The 22,551-nt window shown below is 42.1% G+C and overlaps 1 protein-coding gene and 2 long non-coding RNA genes across 4 annotated transcripts; all 3 read left to right on the forward strand.

The window, feature by feature from the left end:
- The first annotated feature begins 382 nt into the window (after positions 1–382).
- Positions 383–10,624, forward strand: LOC309691714. The gene is made up of 4 exons (XR_014272094.1): positions 383–630; positions 9,438–9,537; positions 9,837–9,983; positions 10,216–10,624. It is a non-coding gene; the product is annotated as an uncharacterized lncRNA (long non-coding RNA).
- Positions 2,539–3,358, forward strand: LOC309691715. Its single transcript, XR_014272095.1, has 2 exons — positions 2,539–3,158; positions 3,250–3,358. It is a non-coding gene; the product is annotated as an uncharacterized lncRNA (long non-coding RNA).
- Positions 10,625–11,336: 712 nt separating the features above from the next.
- On the forward strand, positions 11,337–16,408 carry LOC309691713 (uncharacterized protein). Of its 2 annotated transcripts, none has more exons than XM_082509588.1 (6): positions 11,337–11,461; positions 11,586–11,676; positions 11,941–12,273; positions 12,462–12,636; positions 12,726–12,850; positions 13,049–16,408. In XM_082509588.1, the coding sequence occupies exons 1-6, from the start codon at positions 11,445–11,447 to the stop codon at positions 13,373–13,375; spliced, it is 1,068 nt and encodes a 355-aa protein (XP_082365714.1). In that variant the 5' UTR covers positions 11,337–11,444; the 3' UTR covers positions 13,376–16,408. The 2 variants fall into 2 exon arrangements, with proteins under 2 accessions (XP_082365714.1, XP_082365713.1); XM_082509587.1 differs by having other exon boundaries at positions 11,583–11,676; positions 13,049–16,407.
- Positions 16,409–22,551: the final 6,143 nt, after the last annotated feature.

Raw genomic sequence — 22,551 nt, forward strand, 5'->3', positions numbered from 1 at the left:
CAGCAATGTTGAGGTCCAGGATTTGCGGAGGCCAATCCATGACGGAAGGAAAACCACACAATTGAACACTATCTAGAAATGTTTTTACAGCACTGATATCATTGTCATACTGCAAAATGAAGCTGTTAAAAATCAGTTGCTTTCCAAATTTCCACATGATGGATAAATAACTGATGGCAGTTTTGACAAGATCCTAAACACCATTCAGTCCCACACCATAACAGAGCCTTCACTATGTTATACAGACACTAGACCCTCACTGTTGTACTTCTCTCCTCTGTACATTATTGATTTTGTTTCTAAAGAAAAAATTGACATTTGGATTCATCATTCCATAAGATGGGGCAGCACATGTGCTCGATAGCACTGTTATCCCTGAAACTACACAGCAAAATCCGAAGTGTTGATGTGAGTTAAAATTACTGGTGTTAAAAATTTCGAGTTGAAAAGTGTTGGTTTGAGAGTTACAGTAACACTAACGGTGCTGAAAAAGCTCTGTAGCCGGAGTTATTTCAAAGAGTCAATACTATAACACTCATTTGGAGTTGATTTCCACATCCGGGTTTTTCGCGCTCATGGGCATGAGGAGTCCGCCAGAAGTTTGCTGTCAAGATCGAGGAGGTTGTTCAGGTAAGAACTATACAACAAGACCTATGTTATTTTATCATTATTAAATATTGTAACTAACTAGCCTATAACATTATTTATCAGAAGCATGCAATATTTTCCTAATGTGGAGTGTATTCATCTGCGGTAAGAGATGGGATTCGTTAGCTTAGGTAGCTAAACTATCCTCTATAACAAGTTAATATTGCAGCGAAAATAAATGCGTGCTTAATATAATTCTCAATTCTAGTTAGTTCTAATGTCATAAGAGAAATGCTTTCCAGTGTTCAATGCTTATTAAATGAAACGAGGGAGGAGTTAGCTATCCTCTGGATATGTTAAATGTAATGTTAAAATTTGAATTTGTGGTAGCCTAGTTGGCAGCTAAGACAAATGCGTTTAGCCCACTGCTTTTAAGGGAAGCGAACATTCGCCTCAGAAATATCCTATTTAAAAGTGAACTAAACAATCACATGGAGACGTTCAAGTCAAGTTTTGGAAAGCGTCAAGATAGGCTAATTACACGTGCTACCAGCGAGTTTAGCAGTAGCCTAGCCTACAAATCTTTGAAGTGGCAGGGGGTTATGGAATTCTGTTAGATGTTAGTGACCAAGCAAGGCGCGCTGCGTTTGTGCATGGGTTGCTTGCTAACGGTTAGGATATATCATACATGTTGTAGTAGGGCTGCTCAATTAATCGAATTTTAATCACGATTACGATCTGGGCTTTCAACGATCATTAAAAATGACTGAGCCGATTATTAGCCCCTCCCTCGTGCTTTACTCTCGCGCTGCTCCGTGTGGCAAATCGAGCGCACCTCTCTGCATTTCGAACACGTGTCACAACAATTAAGAGGACCCGAGGGAAGCTCGGAAAGCTAAGCAGAAGTTATTTGGAGAGGAGAGTGACTGCCGTTGGTTGAAAAGAGAGGTAAAAAAAACTTCAGTGGTGTGGAAACATTATGGGTTCGCGGAGTCAGACGTGGATCAAGTAGACATAGTGTGTAAACTTTGCTACAGTGTTGTAGCTGCACCACAGAGCAACACTGCAACGTTCACTAAACATAGATGTTTACATTTTTCATTTATTTTTTATATTGCAAACATTTGCACTGTTATCAGTATTTGCACACTATTTTATATTATTTTTTGACAATCTTTAAAGTCATTATTCAATACATTGTTATTGTTAAATAAATATCGTCAAATAATCGAGATCTCAATTTCAGTGAAAATAATCGTGATTATCATTTTTGCCATAATTGAGCAGCCCTATGTTGTAGTAGGCCTAATCTAAGGGAACATTTTCCCCTTTTCTACAGTTTTAGTGAAATAGGCTACCATCCAGTGTTTAAGACAAAGCGGTATAACGACTGAGGGTCGTTGACGTCGCCTCCACTGATAATCCTAGCATGTCGTGTCACAAAACAACCACCACAAAGTAGCAACTAGCCAGACGGCTGTGCATGTGTCAGAAACTCCCGATATAAATGTAAGACTTGCACTCATTAATTTACAGTATAAGGGATATTTGTTGTCATAAGTGAAAGCGTGATGAAGGCAGGTGTGCGTTCAACAGGAAATTTTATGTGGATTATCATCCTGACATGGTTTAAACAGAGATGCTTTTCCCCAAGTAGGCTACAGCGATTTACTCGCAACATAGCAGAACTAAGTATCTAGCCTGCGTGCAGACGAGAAGATCGCCGTTGTCGTCTTATAAACATGTGGATGGGTGGATAATTCATTGGATGCTATTTCTGTGTACCCAAGTTCAGCTATTTTAGTGCGCAGGGGGAAGCCAAATTATGTTCCTGAGGTTGAAGTGGTCTGTCACCCCTTCACAGATCATCACACAATGTATAGCCTAATATTTTCTTAAAGTTGTCCGGATTTGTTGCCACTTAAGCTATGGTTTAAATATGTTACGGAGTATAGCATGGTGGGAAAGGACGGAGAGAAACCCCCCCCCCCCCTAAGTTTTGTTGGTTTTGTTTTTGAGTTTGTTTTGGATTAATTGCATGTTTTTGTGTTTATTTACGGTTGTTGCACCTGTGTGGGAGGGGAGATTTTACTCTAGCCCAGCTGCCAGTGAGGCGGAGTTGAATACAGGGAGCGGCTGATTGGAGTTCCTCTTTATAAAGGGGAGAGGAAGCAGGAAGTGTTGTTGTTGTTTTTAGTAGGACCTCGGTGAAGCAGGAGAGCCCCGGAGATCCAGGACAAAGTGTGCGCATTTTTAATAGAAAGGATTCTTTTTTTTAGCCTGGCCTGGTTTTTGCTTTTAACGAAACGGAGGACGTGGAAAGGAGGACGTATTCCTATGGAGCTGTGAGAGGACGTGCTGGAAAAGAGAGGACGTGCTGGAAAAGAGAGGACGTGCTGGAAAAGAGAGGACGTGCTGGAAAAAAAGGGACGTGTTGGAAAAGAGGAAAACGAGCACTAGACTGGAGACCTCCTGCGCCCCGATAAGAAGAACTGGACCAGCTCGGGGAAGTTTAACTGCCGGGAGGTAATGTGGAGACCCAGCCTCGAACAAAGTTAAAGCCTGAAAAGGTGGGTGGCAAACCTGTTTTAGGGAGCTGCAGGATTGATACGGTTGGTTGCGTGTTCGTGCAGTGACCCTCTCTCCCCTGTTTGTAACTAGGCGAAGAACTCGGACCGCGGTGGTCTTTGGGCTTTGGATCCCTGGCCGGGGTTGTCTTCAGCCGGTAGTTTGCCTAGAGGAAGAACAAATAAATTTTGTGTAACCCATTGCAGTGTGTGCGTGGTGGTTTGTTGCTGGTCCCTACTAGAATTCCTATTCTTTTTGCACGGAGGCTCTCTTAACAGACTTCCCGTAACATTTGGCGTTTGTCGACAGGATTTGTGACCAGTATACAAACCTACCTGCCTTAGACTGATTAATATGGCGGATGAGTTATCTGAAACCAGGAATATGGCGTCACCATTTTTTATTGGTGCGCCCTGGGTACCAAAATTTTGTGGGCTTAATACGAATTATGAAGATTGGGAGAGTCAAATTAGCGCAATGCTCCGTGCTCAAAAGTGGTCGATAGAACAGCAATGTGATTTTGTAATGAGTGCATTAGGAGGAGAATCACGACGTGAAATTCTTATTCTGGAACAAGCGGAGCGGGATACGCCAGATAAAATCTTTCTTCAGCTTAAAGAACTGTATGGGGACAAAACAGCCGTGGGTACCCTGCGTGCCATGTTTTATGAATGTAGACAAAGGACAGAAGAGCCTATTAGAAAGTTCACGTTACGCTTAAGGGAGTTGGGCCATCGCCTGCAGACAAAAGAGCCACAAGGGTTTCGGCGGGCTGACCTGCACCTGCGTGATCAGTTTGTCTTGGGTCTTAGGGAGGGTGAGATACAGCGTGATCTGCGGCGTTTATTAAGGCACGATCCTGACCTCTCATTTGAACAGGTGCGTAAAGAGGCTCTGCAATTGGAAGCGGATGCGCTGTATGGCGTACATGAAGACTCCGCTTGTGCTGTAGTAAGAGGGGATTTAAAGTGGCAGGATACTCTGAATTGGAGAGATAAGTTTAAAGTGGAGATCCTTGCAGAAATGAAGGAGCAAATTATGGATCTCAAAAATACTCTTCAGGAGGAGCTGAGGGAATTTGTCCGACCAGCACCAATGCCACGGACGTTTTCAGCTCCTAGAGGTGAGCGAGAAAGGTGGAACCTTAGTTCCCCTCAATATAGGGGAGGTGTTGAAGTGTCCGAGCCACCCCCGGTGACAAAGCAAACCCCACGGTTAGTGGAGCGACCACGGCACAAGTGGGATGAGCATGGGCAGCCTATTTGTAGTAGGTGTGGAGTTAGTGGACACATGGCAAGAGAGTGTCGGGGCACTTCATCTCAGATGGCTTTAAACGAGTAAATCCAGTCGCTATGGGCCAGGTGATTGGAAAGGATGATAGTGGTCCAACTCAGTTAAACCACCCTCAATTTTTAGGGGCATGCCGTCAAGTAGAAGTATTCATTGATGGTAAAGAAGTGACATTTTTGCTGGATACTGGGTCTAATGTAACATTAATGCCACAAGCCTGTTTTAGGAGATTGTTTGGTGAACAGGAGCCGGGGAAAGAGAGTGATCTTAATTGGCTAAAGCTGAAGGCCGCGAATGGATTGGCTATTCCTTACGTGGGCTATGTGTTAGCTGAAGTACAGGTGGGAGACATTACCCTGAAAGATATGGGAATTGTGATTTCAAAGGACGACCCCAATAATTCTAATGCATTACCTATATTAGGTATGAACATCATCGTTCCATGTTGGGATGTGTTTTTTTTGAAACCTCAGACGCAGACCCAGACCTGGCCTGTTGGCTCGACTGTAGACGCTCAACAAGCGTGGGCATCTGCTTTTCAGGACTGTCAAAGAATTCAGGCAGCTGTCCCCGTACCACAAGTAGGGACCCTGCGACCCGCTTACCGCCACCCGGTGAAGATCCCTGAGCACAGTGAGCAGGTGATTTGGGCTAGGGCCCCACAGACACTGAGGAAAGGACAATGTATCTTGGTGGAGCCATTGGAAGGGCCTAGTACAGTTGCCGTTGCTCGATCGCTAGGAACTGTCTATAGAGGCCGGGTCCCCATCAAAGTAAGGAATCTCAATCCTTTTCCTATTACGTTACGACGTTATGAGGCCCTGGCTACATTCTCCACGGAAAATGTCGACATTCAGGAACCTTTTGAAGTCACGTTTGAGCAAACCAGGCCAGGCATCGTTGAAGTGGGCGTATCCCAGGTGAGCTCGGAACCATCTGGTAAAGCTCCTCACATTGAAGTTATGACACAAGGGCGGTCGAATCTATCTATGGAGGAGCAGGAAAAGTTAAATGGTCTCTTGAGGAAGTGGGGCGATGTGTTTGCTGCCGACGAAGAGGATTATGGCCACACAGATGTAATTACGCACTCTATTCCGACAGGTGTGGCACCTCCTATTAGAGAGCGGTATAGGCCAATCCCCCCTAAAATGTATCAGGAAGTGCGAGAATTGCTGAATAATATGATTCGATCAGGGGTGGTGCGAGAGAGTACAAGTCCCTGGGCAGCACCCATTGTCCTGGTAAGGAAAAAGAATGGGGAATTGAGATTTTGTGTGGATTACCGCAAGTTGAATGCAGTGACACATAAAGACGCCCATCCATTACCTAGAATTGAAGAGACCTTGACGATGCTGACTAAATCAAAATACTACTCCACCCTTGATCTAGCAAGTGGGTATTGGCAAGTGAAAGTTTCTGAAGCTGACAGGGAAAAAACTGCATTTTGTACTCCTTTTGGCTTGTATGAGTTTGAAAGAATGCCTTTTGGATTGTGTAATGCTCCAGCAACATTTCAAAGGTTGATGCAGAGTTGTTTGGGAAGTCAAATCACAGAGTCCGCTTTTGTCTATCTGGACGATGTGATAGTATATTCACCGGATTTTGACAGCCACCTAGAACATCTGCAGGCAGTGTTTGCAAGATTGAAGAGCTATGGGCTGAAGTTGCGACCTGATAAATGTGTTCTTTTCCAGCAACAGGTGAAGTTCCTGGGTCACCTGGTGAACAGTGAGGGTGTGGCTCCGGACCCTGATAAGATTGCCGCTGTACAGAAGTGGCCGGCCCCGCAGACTATTCATCAGGTGCGTTCCTTCTTGGGCTTTGCCGGTTATTATCGGCGGTTCATTGCAGGGTTTGCGGGTGTTGCTAGGCCTCTTAACTCGCTGCTAGTGGGAGTACCGAAGAATAAAAAACAGAATATCCCCATAAATTGGGATGAGGATTGTCAGCAGTCCTTTGATCTTCTGAAGCAGAAATTGCTCGAGGCTCCTATTTTAGCTTTTGCTGATTTCAGATTACCCTTCCGGCTTTATACGGATGCCAGTAAAGTGGGCCTTGGTGCAGTACTGTCTCAAGTACAAGATGGGAAGGAATGTGTGATAGCCTATGCTAGCAGAAGCTTAGCACCCGCCGAAAGGGATGATGCAAACTATAGCTCCTTTAAACTGGAGCTGCTCGCTTTGAAGTGGGCGGTGACTGAGAAATTTAAAGATTATCTATGGGGGTCTCTGTTCACAGTTTATACTGATAATAATCCATTGGTCCATTTATCGACTGCAAAAGTGGGCGCAGTGGAACAACGGTGGGTAGCCCAGCTCGCAAATTATCAATTTGATATTAAGTATCGGCCTGGCCAGGAAAATGTGAATGCTGATGTTCTGTCTAGAATGCCATTGCAGGTGCAACCCCAGGATTTGGTGCCTCCACAGAGTGTGGACGAAAAAGCATGGGTTCAGGCTGTGAACATCGATTGGGATCCAGGATGCTGGCAAGGCTTACAAGAGCAGGACCCCACGCTGCATAGAGTGAGATACTACATGGCCCGAGGAAAGATGCCATCTGGGGAGGAAAGACGCCAGGAGCCTACTGCAGTCTTAAACTACATGAAACAATGGTCACGGCTGGAGTTGTTGGAGGGTGTTCTGGTCCGCAGGGGGGTGGATTCCAACACCTGTGAGGCGTACTACCAAATCCTTGTTCCTTTGGAGGAACAGCAACCAACATGGAAGGCTTTCCATGAAAGGAATGGTCATTTGGGGGTGGCAAAGATACTTTCGATGCTGCGCCGTAGTTTTTATTGGCTTCAAATGGAGAAGAGAGTGCGGGACTGGACAACATCCTGTGAACGGTGTGTACGTCATAAAGGTCGTGGTGACGGTCGGGCCCCACTTAGTCCTGTTCTTACACACGCACCTCTCCAAACCGTGGCAGTTGATTTCCTGACATTAGGTAGACCGGCAGACTCATACCAGTACATTTTGGTCGCCACTGATTTGTTTACAAAGTATGCTTGGGCAATACCTACCAGGGACCAGACCGCTGCAACTACAGCGAAGATGTTGTTGAGACATATTATTCAGCCAATTGGATGCCCAGAACAACTGCACTCGGATCAAGGTGCTAATTTCGAGTCCGCCCTCATAAAGGAGCTCTGTCAGTATTATAATTGTCGGAAAAGTCGAACTACTGCCTATCATCCTCAGGGAAATGGGGCCTGTGAACGTTTCAATCAGACATTAATAAATATGCTGTCCACCCTAGAGGAAGAGAGGCGGACTCGGTGGGTACAATGTTTGCCCGAACTGCTCCAGGCTTATAATAACTCTGTCCATGCGTCTACAGGTTACACCCCCCATTACCTGATGTTTGGATGGAATGCTCGTCTGCCAGGCGAGCTGTTTATGGGGACGAAGAGACCCATGGAGTCAACCACGACGCAGGAGTGGGTGAGGAGACATCATGAGCGCTTGAGGCTGGCATACCAGATGGTGGAAAAGAGCAGCCAGAAGGCTGCAGGCCGGATGAAGGACAGGTATGATGTTGGAGCTAGGGCAGCACCATTGCTCCCGGGGGAAAGGGTTCTAGTCCATACGACAAGAAGGGACGGACAGGGCAAACTGGCAGCACACTGGGAGGAAGAGATCCAAATTGTAGTTGGCCAGCCAAACCCTATGAACCCAGTCTACAGAGTTCGGCCAGAAGGTAAAGATGGGCCTGTTAGAGTGGTCCATCGTAATCGCCTGCGCATATGTACTTTCTTGCCTTCCGTCAATGATAAAACAGGAGGTGGCGCCTTAGAACCAGGAACGGCAGCTGCGCATGATATAGCGACAGCCTCAGACCAGTGGTTACTTCTATGGAGTATGGCACAGCAGATGCCAGGGCCAGGTCACTATCCGTCCTCCAACAAGTCCGCCCCTGCAACTCAGGAGGGTTTAAGGAGATCTGCCCGTGAAAATCTCGGGAAGCCCCCACCTCGATATACTTAGTAGAGTGCCCGAGGACGGGCTAGGAAAAAGTTGGGGTGGGTGTTACGGAGTATAGCATGGTGGGAAAGGACGGAGAGAAACCCCCCCCCCCCCTAAGTTTTGTTGGTTTTGTTTTTGAGTTTGTTTTGGATTAATTGCATGTTTTTGTGTTTATTTACGGTTGTTGCACCTGTGTGGGAGGGGAGATTTTACTCTAGCCCAGCTGCCAGTGAGGCGGAGTTGAATACAGGGAGCGGCTGATTGGAGTTCCTCTTTATAAAGGGGAGAGGAAGCAGGAAGTGTTGTTGTTGTTTTTAGTAGGACCTCGGTGAAGCAGGAGAGCCCCGGAGATCCAGGACAAAGTGTGCGCATTTTTAATAGAAAGGATTCTTTTTTTTAGCCTGGCCTGGTTTTTGCTTTTAACGAAACGGAGGACGTGGAAAGGAGGACGTATTCCTATGGAGCTGTGAGAGGACGTGCTGGAAAAGAGAGGACGTGCTGGAAAAGAGAGGACGTGCTGGAAAAGAGAGGACGTGCTGGAAAAAAAGGGACGTGTTGGAAAAGAGGAAAACGAGCACTAGACTGGAGACCTCCTGCGCCCCGATAAGAAGAACTGGACCAGCTCGGGGAAGTTTAACTGCCGGGAGGTAATGTGGAGACCCAGCCTCGAACAAAGTTAAAGCCTGAAAAGGTGGGTGGCAAACCTGTTTTAGGGAGCTGCAGGATTGATACGGTTGGTTGCGTGTTCGTGCAGTGACCCTCTCTCCCCTGTTTGTAACTAGGCGAAGAACTCGGACCGCGGTGGTCTTTGGGCTTTGGATCCCTGGCCGGGGTTGTCTTCAGCCGGTAGTTTGCCTAGAGGAAGAACAAATAAATTTTGTGTAACCCATTGCAGTGTGTGCGTGGTGGTTTGTTGCTGGTCCCTACTAGAATTCCTATTCTTTTTGCACGGAGGCTCTCTTAACAGACTTCCCGTAACAAATATATGGTAAAAAATATTCTGTGCCCCCTTCTCTCCACCAGGTGCTGTTGTAAGACATGTTGCTGAAAGTGAAATACCTCAATGTAAAGAAGTACATTAAATTGCACGCAGGATTCACTTATCTAGAATTCATCAGTGAAGGTAAGATAACCTGGCAGAACAAAATTTGTTGCACATGTATCAGTTCATCATGTTTGCATCTCATCTATTTAAAAAACGAATTAAATGTTAACACATTTTATTTTAATGTGTGACATTAAAAACAGTACAGAGCAGTAGGCCTAGGCCTATATTGTTGCTGCAGACTTGTCTAATTTAACCATTTTAAAGACAGGTAAAACAGCTGTTAATAAATATTAGCTAAATAAAAAAGTCAAAATTAGTTTTTAAAAAAGTTTTTCAGGCGTTTTAGGTGACATTATGCTTATCTTTTTGTAAAGCCAAAACCAAGTTTGGACTTCCGGATGCTGCTGACCTTGATATTTTCGATGAAACTGACACAGCTGTCGAAGAAGACATTTTTCTGGAGTTACTGGAGGCCCAACCAGACCTATGCCTGACAATACGTGAAAAGATTTCAGATGAAGGTAAATGTTATCATAACTTAAATTTTCAGAGTATAGCCCACTCAATGTAGAGCCAAGTTCTTTTGCTCTTGATGCAGATGACATTGACCTGTCTTCATGCAATATACATGACAGTGGACAGGGCTGGGTCATATTTGTATAGAATGTTGTCTGAACATGAACATTGAAATTGTGTTATTAATGGCATTGTGGAGTAGCCTAAAGAAAGTTAACCAAATCATCTCTCCCAAAGATTTTTGTCCTTTAGCTCATTCCACACCATCCTCCTCGGATACATTATCTTCCCTCACGGACACTATATCACTTTCATCAAGTGACAGTGACCTCAGGGAAAAGGGCATTCCTGCAGGCCGCAGTAGATCCAGCAAAGACAGTTCTGCACCAAATGTTTCTGTGTCAGAGGCTGCAAAAGAGGTAATTGAGAACAGAAAATGTCTTTTGTATTTTTGAGTTGACACCATTTATACTGTAGATTGTTATACAAATTGAAATTCAAAACATGGTGGTTCCCAACTTGCCCTGTATGAAAAAATGTTAGTAGAAGTTAGTGCTTCTTGCTAGATATGTCTTTCACAGGTTTGTTGACATTCCTCTAAACTTTCACCTTTACTGACAAACAAGTTTTTATTGTTATTATTTTCCCTTTTATATGAGCAGATGGTTAAAAATGTCACGGTCTCGCTGGCAGACCGTGGGGATGTGGGGAAAGGAGGACCCAAAATGCAGGACTCTACAGTGCAACAGTGTTTATTTACAGTGGTGACAATCCGAACAACAATAAATCCCCCCCGTGCGATCCCAACTCCCGTTCCGTGTCTTCTCCTTTATCCCGTGCTCCGTGCTCTGTCTCCGTTCCCTGTGTACTCTCCGTGTGCTTCCTCCTGGTCGCCACAATTCCTCCTGAGGAAACACGCATACCAAAGGCAGCCGTGAGTACAAAACCTAACAGTAGACTTGCACTAACCTTGCACAATACACTTAAGACTGACGGGAAGTCACTCAACGATCCAGCGTCGAGGAGCTCTCAGCCACACTGTTTTGAAGCTCCTCTGACGAGGCTTGATCGGCGCCAGGTGTGTGTGGATTCCTGGGTGGAACCGGTCAGCTGGCAGGGCCACACCCACCAGGCCTAAAAGTGCCTGCCACGACCGCACCCTCACATACACAAGCACACACCCCTAAACACCTGACAGTACACCAACACGGAAAAACAGGACAGCAGACACAACCATAATAACAACAACCACAATAATGATAATAATAATAATAATAATAATAATAATAATAACTACAATAGTAGTCCACACTGCTCACGGACCCCGAATCCCTGGAACTGGGTCCGTGACAAAAAATGCCTTGACTAGGAAACCTGGTGGAGAGGAAATTCTTGAAGAATACAATGCCGAAAATTCACTGAGCCACCGCACCCGGCGGCAGCTTGTTAACATATTGGCAAGTGATATGACTGAGAGACATGGGTAAGAGTAATAGTACCTAATAAAAAAGTAAAGATGGGCCATATGGAATATTCTTGTAATGTATACTGCAGTAAAGACACATACATCTGATTTAACATTGTCAATTGTATTTCCTCTATAGCAGAATTCCCTCCCGTAAGCAAAAGGAGAAATATGCCCTTGGAATAATTACACTCTTTCCCTCATTGAAGGATCCATTTTCTCCAAACGGCTATGTAAGTCATGCAGTGATTGTAAAACAGCACATTATTTAGTTTTCATCATGGAATAATTACATCAGCTAAATGATTTAAAAGAAAAATCTTAATTCCTCTTTCGTAATAACTATTGTCATAAAACTGTATTGAAATTGTGGATGTTGTTTAACATGTATTGCACCTGTTACATGATAATAGTCCTTGGGTTTCTTTTTGCTGAATCTGCAAAGTCTGTAAGATCGCATTTGATGTTTATTTTTCATCTATGTTTAAATGTGACAGGAGCATTTCTACGACGGAGTGAAAGGCACTGGATATATAGCGTGGCGCCTCAAAACCATGTCCAGGTCTACAACCAAACGGCCAGTGAAGGAAGTCCCAGTGCATCAAGAACAAGGGCCTAAGCGCAGAAGATTAGCAACCACATTGCCTCAGCAACTTGATGGAGATGCCTGCAAGGAGGCCATCTCATTTCTTGTTCACTCTCCTGATGAAGCAAGTGTATTTCAGAAGATGAAAATGACGTTCCAACATCGCCAGGATCTGGTGCATGATCCACAAAGAACTGCAGATGTCTTCAAAACATTTCCACGCTTTTTGGATGTCAAAGGACTAGTAAGTCAAATCACTTGATATTTTCAACTGTTAATCCTTTTTTTTTTGTTTTGCTGATGTGGATGGCAACAGTAAAAGATGTGATCATTGGTCATCCCAGTCAGGCTATATCCCATATTGGTCAAAATCACATTGCAATGTAAACAATGTTGAGCACTGTCTTTATGTCCTGTGTGTATGATGAACAGGTCAATCAAGACTTCCTGCTGCTGTTTGGTGCTGAAACAGCCACCAAGTTGCTTGAGAAGTGGGACATGTCATTCAAGCCAAAGGTTATTAAAGAAGCCAAACAGCTGACTCAGTCAACTGACCTGTGTCGTTTGATAAAAGCTGCTGAGAAACCAACAGAGAGTGATGTAAATGGTAGGCGTCGCACCATGCTTGTTTGATTTTAATAATATTTATTTTTACCTGTCATTTTGAAATTGTTTTATAAATTCAACCATACACAGACTGGGACAGTGACATGGCCTCTCTGCTGCTACTCCTTCAACTTTTGCCACCCACAGCTGGACGAAAGAGGAGAACCAAAATAAGTCCAACTGATGCAGCACACAAAATGGTGCACTTTCACAAGGTAAATATGTTGTCTCACTTTTTAAAATCCTACAAAACACTTTTTCAGTTTTTGCACTTTTTAGTTTTCCTCTCCATGAAGTATGTGTCTTAGTATTTTGTAATAAGTTAGCAAGGCACATAATGTGAAACTGAATGAATGGTTCATACTCAGCAAGTATAAGCTAGGCCTATATGTCAATATCTCATTTGTTTTTAGTCATGCTGCAGCATTGATGAACACTTGCAAGCAAGAGATGGTAAACAACCATACATCCTCGCTGTTGGTCGAACCCAGAACAGCATTGACACCTTCTACATCGCAGTGGACAAACAGCTCATCCCCTGCCAAGCCACCAGCTCACTCAGTGCTTTTGATGAACTTTTCAAATCCCACTACGTGTTCAACTTATCTTACGACGAGTCACTGGTTCATCTCTACAGTTTTGTGCAGACCACCATATTCAACATTGATGCCACCTCAACAGATGAGTCACCACGTGTTCGTGAGTTGCGTGCCAAAATGTTGAATGAGAACCATGTTTAAATGTTTTATCTGTCAAACTCTGCATAGCACCAGTCAGGCTTTGATAAGTCATTTGCGACTAGGTCACAGTTTTTATCCAAGCACCAAATTTAAGTTGGCTTGTTCACAAGATGGTTGCAGCCGTCAGTTCACTACATATTCTGGTTTAAAAAAACATTTAAATAGTGTTCATGATGAAGATTGTTGTCAAAGTGGTGATGCAGAACCCTCAGAGTCATTTCAAGCTGATTTTGACAGATTACAAGATACAGACATAGCAGTTGCAGGAACAAGTGTTACTCAGAGCCTAGAGGTTGGGTGTTCTGAAAACAATGGGTCAGGTCAAAGAATTAAAAAAAATTCTGAAGCAATTTGCAATAAAATTATTGGTAAACTCAATGGTAGTGGTTTGGGAAATAGTTTTGTGTCATCACTTGTTTGTGATTTGGAAGATTTTGCAGATGGACTGCACTGTGAGTTTAAACATAAAGTACTGAACGTTGTGCCAACAGAAAATCCTGTTAGATCTCCAGTGGAAAAATGTCTTGAGACTTTTGACAATCCAGTTGAGAAGTTCGACACTGAAGCTAAAAGAAAGTCATATTTCCGTGAAAAATGGGGAATTGTGGATCCAGTGGAAAAGACTTTAGGAATACGCTATGATACAAGGTTAAATAAAAAATCAGGCACTTATGACCAGGTACCAGTAAAAGACACTTTTGTGTACATTCCAATTTTGGAAACAATCAAATTTATATGTCGCAATTCTTATATTTGCGAGCTGCTTGCTAAACCATGTGTATCAAAAGAAGACAGATATGAAGACTTTTGTGATGGGAGTTACTATAAGTCTCATCCATTGTTTTCAAAACCACAGACTTCTTTGCAAATTCAGCTTTATTATGATGACTTTGAGACTGCTAATCCACTTGGTTCCAAACGTGGTGTTCACAAAGTTGGTGCAATCTATTTTGTCCTCAGAAATCTGCCTCCAAAGTTAAATTCTGCATTGATGAACATTCATTTGGTTGCATTGTTTCATGCAGAAGATGTGAAAAAATACGGCTTTGATCCTATTTTACAGCCTCTGATTGATGACATAAAGTTTTTGGAGAGCCATGGCATTGATTTACCCTTCTCATCTGAAAAGGTCCATGGCACTATATGTCAGATAACTGGGGACAACTTGGGGATGCACTCAATTTTGGGTTATGTTGAGTCTTTCAGTGGACGTTACTTTTGTCGTTTGTGTTTAATTGCAAAACAGGATGCACAGAGTGTGTATACTGAGGATGATCCAAAGATCATCTTACGAGGGAAAGAACTTTTTGAAATGCACTGCAGTGAGTTGCAATCTGATCCTCAAAAGCTACATGTGTTTGGCTTAAGAAAGAATTCTACACTGAACACTCTTCAATTCTTTCATGTTTGCCAGAACTTTTCCTTGGACATTATGCATGATATTCTCGAAGGGGTAGCACAATATGAGATAAAGTTACTGTTGGAATATCTGTCAGACAATTTTCTGCCGAAACCTGCTCTTTTGTCACGGATCTATGCTTTTGACTATGGCTACTTGGAGAGCAAAAATCGTCCAACAAGGGTGAACTTAGACAGTAGTGGTAATAGTATAGGTCTTAACTCCATTCAGACTCTTTGTCTGATAAGAAACATTCCTTTAATTTTTGGTGATATTGTGCCAGAAGGAAATCAGAACTGGACTATGCTATTGCTATTGTTGCAAATAATTAACATCATATTCTCTCCATCTGTTACACATGGCATGACTGTGCTTCTAAAACATTTAACAATGGAACATCATGACTTGTTCAAATTGTTGTATCCAGGTAGGAACATGATTCCCAAACACCACTTTATGTTGCACTACCCAACTTGCATCAGAAAAATTGGGCCATTATTGCATGTATGGAGCATGAGAGGTGAGGCTAAACATAGGGTGTTCAAAGACACCCTTAAGAACTTTAAGAACATCACAGTGTCACTTGCCAAAAAACATCAAACATCCATAGCATACAAGTGGGAGACATGTCCTTTAAGCCATGTTGAGTATGGGCCCTTGAAATCATTTGATGTTGATAGTGAGGAAAATAGTGAAATGATCTCCCTAGGCTTGCCTGCTGTTGCAGAAGAGGCTTTCTCTGCTAATTGGGTTAACATTAATGGGACTGAGTACAGAACAGGATTGGTCATTTGTTGTGGTTCTGAACATGAGATGCCGGTGTTTTGCAGAATAAAAACAATAGTTTTGGTCAATAGTCACACCTACTTCATAGTTCAGAAGCTTGTGGTTGAAAATTTCAGTGAACATTGCCATGCTTATAAAGTGTTTGAAACGGATGAAAAAGATGTTGTTAAAGCAGACTGTATTGAAATATACAAGCCCTTTGATTTGCAAAGTGCTTATGGTGATGATGATGGTCTGTACATTGTGCCATTATTTTTGTTGTGAACGTATGCTGTATGGTGCTTGGAATTTAATATTTATTAAAATTCTTATGTGACCAATTTTATGTTTTCTCCTTTTATCCTGTAAAGGGACTTAACAAGGACTTTCACTGAATGTAACACAGTAGTCATACAGTAATTGCACTTTAATGCATTTTTGTATTCAGACAATTAATACAGACTAGTATTTAAAAGCTCATATATGTCACTTTAAAGTGCCAAAATAACACTGTAAAAGTTACAGAATAACACTCTAAGTGAAAACAGTCAACACAATCCAGTGTGAAAATAAACACTTAAAAGTGTCATAAATAACACCATAGTTGTTGTGTAGTAACACCCTCAGTGAAAAGAGTTAACCCAAGCCAGTGTAAAAGTGAACACTTATCAGTGTCCTAAAACAACACTATAAATGTTAGGTAGTTACACTCTGAGTGAAGACACTTCACACCATACAGAGTGAAATTTTAACACTATGGGTGTTATATTTTTAACACTACAATGGAGTTAAAATAATAACACTTTGCAAAGTGTTACTTTAACTCTAAACCAGTGAGAATTATATAAACACTGGAAAAGTGTTAACTTTAACACTATAGGAGTTGAATTAACACTGGAGATTTTGCTGTGTAGGTTCTATTACAGCCTGGGGAAGTTTGCATGTTCCCCTTGCATTTTTGGGGGATCTCTGTGGGTACTTCTGCCCACAGTCCAAAGATATGGATGGAGTTAAGTTAATTGGTGATTTTAAATTAAGTGCAGGTCTGAATGTAATTGTGAAATCTAACCCATTAGCCCTGTGACAGACTTGCAGCCTGTCTAGGGTGTAGCCTGTCTGACCCTGAATTGTATAAACAGAAGAAAATGGACGAATTGACACGCCACAAGACCTGTTGCCACTGCCAAGACCCAGAAACATGGTTGCCACTCTGTGCCTGAGCGTAAGCATGAGGGCCTACAGTATATAATCTCTGATTTTGTAGCAGCAGCGCACATGGCATGGGTAACTCGTGAAAATTTTGAAGCAACATGTCCTGCCACCAACACAATGATGAGACAACGCCAAACCACATGGTTCACATAATGAAGAGCAAAGATTCCAGATGATAAACTAAACTGCCATGAGTCCACAGCTGTTACCTATTTGGGCATTATGAAAAGGCAGATATGACAAAGAAGGCCCCAAACCACCACTACTGAAGTGCTATTTCAAGGAGGAATGACAGGTTAAAACAGGTTTTGGGAGGGTAATTTTATGCCTTAGTTTGACAGTGACGGTGAAGATGGGACATTTGGGCAGAGAGAGTGGTGAGGAAATGGAACAGAGCAAATGTTCCAGTACGGTAGGAAAGAAATTGGGGACTTGCAACTCAGTGCATTTGTGCCCGTGTGGTATGTGTACTAATAATTCAGCTACTGGGTTGCCAGATGAAATAATTTAAATGCAGGTTGCTAACTTTCACTTTCTACTGCCCTGGAGGGACAGCCTTCACATAAAATTCTAATGGAAGCGGGGTGGGGTGGGGGGGTTCAACTCATTACACAAAAATGAAAATCACCAGCACAAATGTCGCTTTCCTTTGTCTTTCATCTAAAACATACTGACAGATTGCAGAGACACCACCTCGGGGATGGAGCCAGTGTCAGAAAAATGAATGGGAATAAATCCAATAGGCCATTCAGGTAATGTTTGTCATATTTGCTCAAAAAACTATTCCTTCACCTTCTTTGCACCAACTGCTGTGGGTCAGAGAGTCACGTCAGACTTGGCTTTCCTTTTCTTGCATAATTCCCCCATGCTGTCTGTATTCTTGGCCTGTAAAGCTTATTTTTAACCATCAGCAGAGAATGATACTAGGCAAGAATGTCTCCAAATCAGACGTTATTAAATATGACTGCTTAAATACATAATAAAAATCAGGTGAAAAATCTGAGATATGCTCACTTAGCCATAGATAAAATGTCTTCCTGCTGCAGGGTACATCTAGAACACTGGATTATGTGACCATTTTAAACTTACTGTGTGGCATTATTTGTAGTGATGTGATCGTCATGACTACAGAGTTAACTCGAGCATGATTGCGCTTTACACAGGGTGTATCAATCATTTGATTTAAAAAGGCTACATATTTTTTAAGTAATGGATATAGAAGCTTGCATTAAATTCGAAAATAAAGGGCTGAATATAGTTTTACATATACATTACTAACAGTAGGATATACAACGTTACAGTGAACGACTGCAGAATCACTTGGACATCAGATTATTCTTTTTTGATTTTGATACTGATTTTATTACCGTGTCCTATCCCTGTTAAATACATAATAAATTTAAAAAAAAAGAAAAACTAAAACCATGTCATTACTGGGACACAGCTGTTAAATAGCCATGTTTCAATTCAATATGGGCACAGATTTTTGTTGTGGAGTACCACTTTTACCCCTCACTGCATTTTAATGCTGGGTTTAAAGTGTCTCTCTTTTATAATTAAGCAGGGGGTACTTCAAAGAGGACAAATTAAAAAAGGAATCCCTACAATCCAAAACAAATCCTGAAATACTGACTTTTAGATCCAAAACCAAAGAAATACTTTAAAACAACAGCTGCCATTACTGCAGTGGTGCGTCACATATACAATTTGTGAAAGAAAGAAGTTTGTTTTTCTACTTTTACTTTCCCTTCTATGTTTTTTCTTATTTTGAAGACAATGTGTTCAGATATCTAGGACGGGCTGTGCATCGCTCAGGCGCTCCAATAGCAGTGAATAAAAACTGAATTTGCAATGCGCAGCTCAAAAATAAAAATGAAGGGAACACTTAAATCATACATCAGATCTTGAATGAAATTTTCAAGTTGAAAATCTTGACTGATACTATTTAATTCATTAATAACAAATAAATAAATAACACGAAAGTTCAGTTCAGTGGAAACCATAATCCTTTATCAGAGCTAAAAATCAAAATAGCAGGCTGATTTGACTCGGGTCATAATACTGTGCATGGCTCTGTATCTGTTTGCACTCCTGGCAACATCTGGGCATTCTACTGATCAGATGGTGTCCTGGTGGATCTTCTGCCAGACCTGGATGAGGGTCTACTGAGCTCCTGGAGATGTCGAAGATAAATTTAATTTGTGCCTGCTCCTTTAGATTCAAGATATGAAGTATCATAGCTATGTTTTATCACCTGAGGAGCGGCCCTCTTCACTAAGAAGCTCACCGGCATCTGAATAAAATATCATCCTCTTCTTCCCCATCTCAAGACTCATCTCCTGAACTGAACCCAGGGCTCTAACACACAAAAATATGCACTAACACCCCTTTTTATTCCCAATATTGTGGTAATTACCTATTCTCAGATTAGACATGCAGCCCTACCTTCTGCAGACAGCTGACAATGCTGGTTATAAGCTAATGTCATCTAAAAAAAAAAATCACACTTCCCTTCTGATAAACAGTTTGATTACATTATCACATTGTATGTGTGCATTGACGAAGTCTCCCAGTCTAACAATGTTAGATCCAAAAGTTCAGGATATCCTCTGCAACTCATCTGAGTACCGCTGTCTTCAGACAGCAGTGAGCTTCAATGACTCAATGACTTGTACTGGACTCCTTTCACAAAATGTTACAGCCTCCTACCGAGTAAATAAAGGTGGGCACATGTTGACAGCTGAGATAAACAGCAGAGTGACAGCCTACCCTCAATACAGATGAACAGTAGCCAGATTTGTTTGTCCTACAATGGCCACCAATGCCAGGAATATGCACTTAAATTGGGAAGCATAAGAAAACAGAATTCAGTTCATCATCCTGCTACTGACATTGAGTTGCACGATTTTACACACTAATTTTTTTTCTATTTATTAATTTTTTAGCAGTGTAAGATCACACTCTTTACTGGTTCTGTGAGCTCGGAGAGGACCACAATATTTGTCATAAGTGGATTTAAATTAAATGATTTTGTTATTAATAGTGGTCAATATTACAGTGAGTAAACGGACTAATATGCTCCCTGTGAACTGTAGTAGTTGTAATATTATCCTCCTAAGACCCGAACTCTTTCATGGCATGCATTTTTAATTTCTCTTTGCTATTTGGGCTGATTGGGACCTGATGAATGTAAAAACAAAGAATTATCTTTTTACCTGATTTTGCTCTACAAGGGCCAGATATCCACATATGAGGACATTCATTTTAAATTTCGATAGAACAGTGGCAGTATAATGTCCTCATAAGAGATATCAGGCCCTTATAGAGTAAAATTCAGTATTGTGGTCTAGAGAACCCAAAATGTGATGTCCACATATGTGGATGCCAGGTCCTAGGAGGTTAAAATTGTTATAATATTAGTTACTCAAGGCAAAGTAACCTAATAAACAAAGCATTAGGATAAAAAAACCCCCACATACATTCAAATGCATATAAGTTACCTTGAGTAAGTTAGCTGCCTATCTAGTTACCCATGTATGTTTATCCCGATGAATTCACCAGGGTTATTATCACGACAAATATACCTATTCACACGCACCTCTAACCAGCATAGTGTCTCCCTTTTTTCTTTCATGTTGCAGGAAAATACAAATACCAACTCAACAAATGAAACCAAAAATTGTCCATGAGAGAGAGAGAGCTAGAAAAAAAAAACATTGGGTAGGAGGGCAGGAAATGGAGGAGTGTTAGCAAACAGAAAAAAAAAAGCGATGGGTCAAAGATTCAGTCGTTTTGGATTGTGGTCAAAAGCGCTAAAAGCTTTATGCTTTAACAGGACTGTTAGGCAAGATACCTCAAGCCTCAGTGGCTCATGTTGCTGAGAGCATAATGATTGGTTGGCGCGGTATTTTATATGCAGCATGGGTAATTAAATTGGTGGATACTGTTCTGGAATCGATATGAGCCCACTGACATAACGTATTACCGCCAAACCACTGCGTCCACGCAAGTGTGTAGAGGTACAAAGTGAGAGTCGGGGAGAGAGAAGGTGAGGAAAGAGAACATAAGAGGCGGAGAGTGGGGGGGGGGGGGGGGCAGAGTGGGCAGCACAAATTGCAAGCTAAATTTTTATTATGACAGATGAGATGGGTTATTGGAATCCAGGCAAAGCTCTTTGACTGTCGATGCCATTACAGGACACGGCTGCTTTAAATCTGGGTCACCTATCGACTTAACCTCGCATTGGGCATCAGCGGGGCCTCATTGCCGTGTAATTATGCCTGGAATAAATAGGGCATTTGGCTTGTGGCACTACACCACATTGCAGCTGGTATAATGGACAGAGTGGAATCCATTTGTTCTCCTCTGTTCTTTTCTAATCCCTCCTCTCAACTTCTATTAACTCTGTACATTTTTCATTTCTTCCTCTGAGCCTCTCACTCTACCCTTTGGTTTTCTTGCCATCATTGTTTTTTGGGGGGTTTTGTGGCGCGATTTATCTTATTCCCCGCTGTCCTTGAGCACAAGAACAAGGGGAGGGGGGTGTCATATAAGCCTCAGAAGGAATGTACCATTAAGAAAGAGTTGTTAGCAAAGCGCTGTACGAAGTGTAATGTGGGGGGAAATTACAGGCTCAGTCCACACACTTTGTGAATTCATCCACTGCAGCCCAATTAGGGAGCATAAATATTCTCTCTGCAGTCTTATCATCTTTCCTACTGTTGTTGGTAGTTTTGAAGATATTCCGGGTGGCCATTTGGCTCCATAATGCCCTTTCAAACCAGATCTAAGTGCAGCACATTACCGTCTGCAAAAACTGTGCTTCTGGTGCTTTGGGCGCACAGCAGCACAAAGAAACCTAAGCCCCCCCTTAAGCTACTAGCAGGGTGTGCTCATACTCATATGTGTGACTATCTTTGTGTGTGTGTGTCTTGCTGCGAGGTGACCGGCTCAGTAATTGTTCCTGGAGGCTTTTACCTGGCGGCGTTGCCTGGCCATGTCAGTGGCTTTTCTTTCTTTTTTTTCCCTCTTCTCTCGCTTCAACTCCAAATGGCCTCGCTGGCCATTTAGAGCTCATTACCAGTACTTCTGTTAACTGTTTCAACTGTCATGAAAGGGCGGTAAAAAGGGAGTACATTTTTTCTTTGTCATTAATTATATGCCAGACTTTTGTTAGTAGAAGTACGCAAGCTATTTTCATGCACATCACAAAGAGAACAGACGCTCGTTCTTTTGCCTTCATTAGAGTGAATTCTGTACAACTTGGCTTTTATTAAAAACAACAGGGGGTTCCAGTCTCCGCTTCTGTCTTTATTGTTTTATATCTTTGTTAATTAATTTGAAAAGGTCCTGATTAAAATAATGGAATTGTCGGGGAAGACTTTGACTTAAGCGTATATGAATTCAGCAAAGCTGTTTGAAAAGTATTTTTCTGAAATGTTCAATAATTAAAGAGTTTCGTGAGTCACTGTTGGAACATCTTGTTCCAAAGCATGAGGACGTTTCTAAAAATGTTTTTAAATGTAGTTTAATCCCCTTTAGGCATTCTGAGTAGTGCTCTTCTTCTTTGTTTACTGCATGAGTAATCTTAAAGTGGGTTCGTTTTGGAATCAACAGAATAGATTGGTTTCATGCTTTTCATGATGCCGAATATTGTTTTCAGCTTTATGGGTATCAGACTAGTGATTCAAGATAAATATCAGAAAAGCCCAGAATTAATTACACATAATGGCTATGATACACTTACTGACCACTTTATTTACAAACCTCTTGAACTGCTTGTTGAGGGAAATATCTAATC

This window comes from Aulonocara stuartgranti (assembly GCF_965226115.1).
Source record: "Aulonocara stuartgranti genome assembly, chromosome: 17".
Classification (NCBI taxonomy): domain Eukaryota; kingdom Metazoa; phylum Chordata; class Actinopteri; order Cichliformes; family Cichlidae; genus Aulonocara; species Aulonocara stuartgranti.

Coding starts and splice junctions, on each gene's coding strand:
- LOC309691713 (XM_082509587.1), top strand. Junction 12,637..12,725: donor AACAGAGAGTGATGTAAATG/GTAGGCGTCGCA, acceptor AACCATACACAG/ACTGGGACAGTGACATGGCC. Junction 12,851..13,048: donor AAATGGTGCACTTTCACAAG/GTAAATATGTTG, acceptor ATTTGTTTTTAG/TCATGCTGCAGCATTGATGA.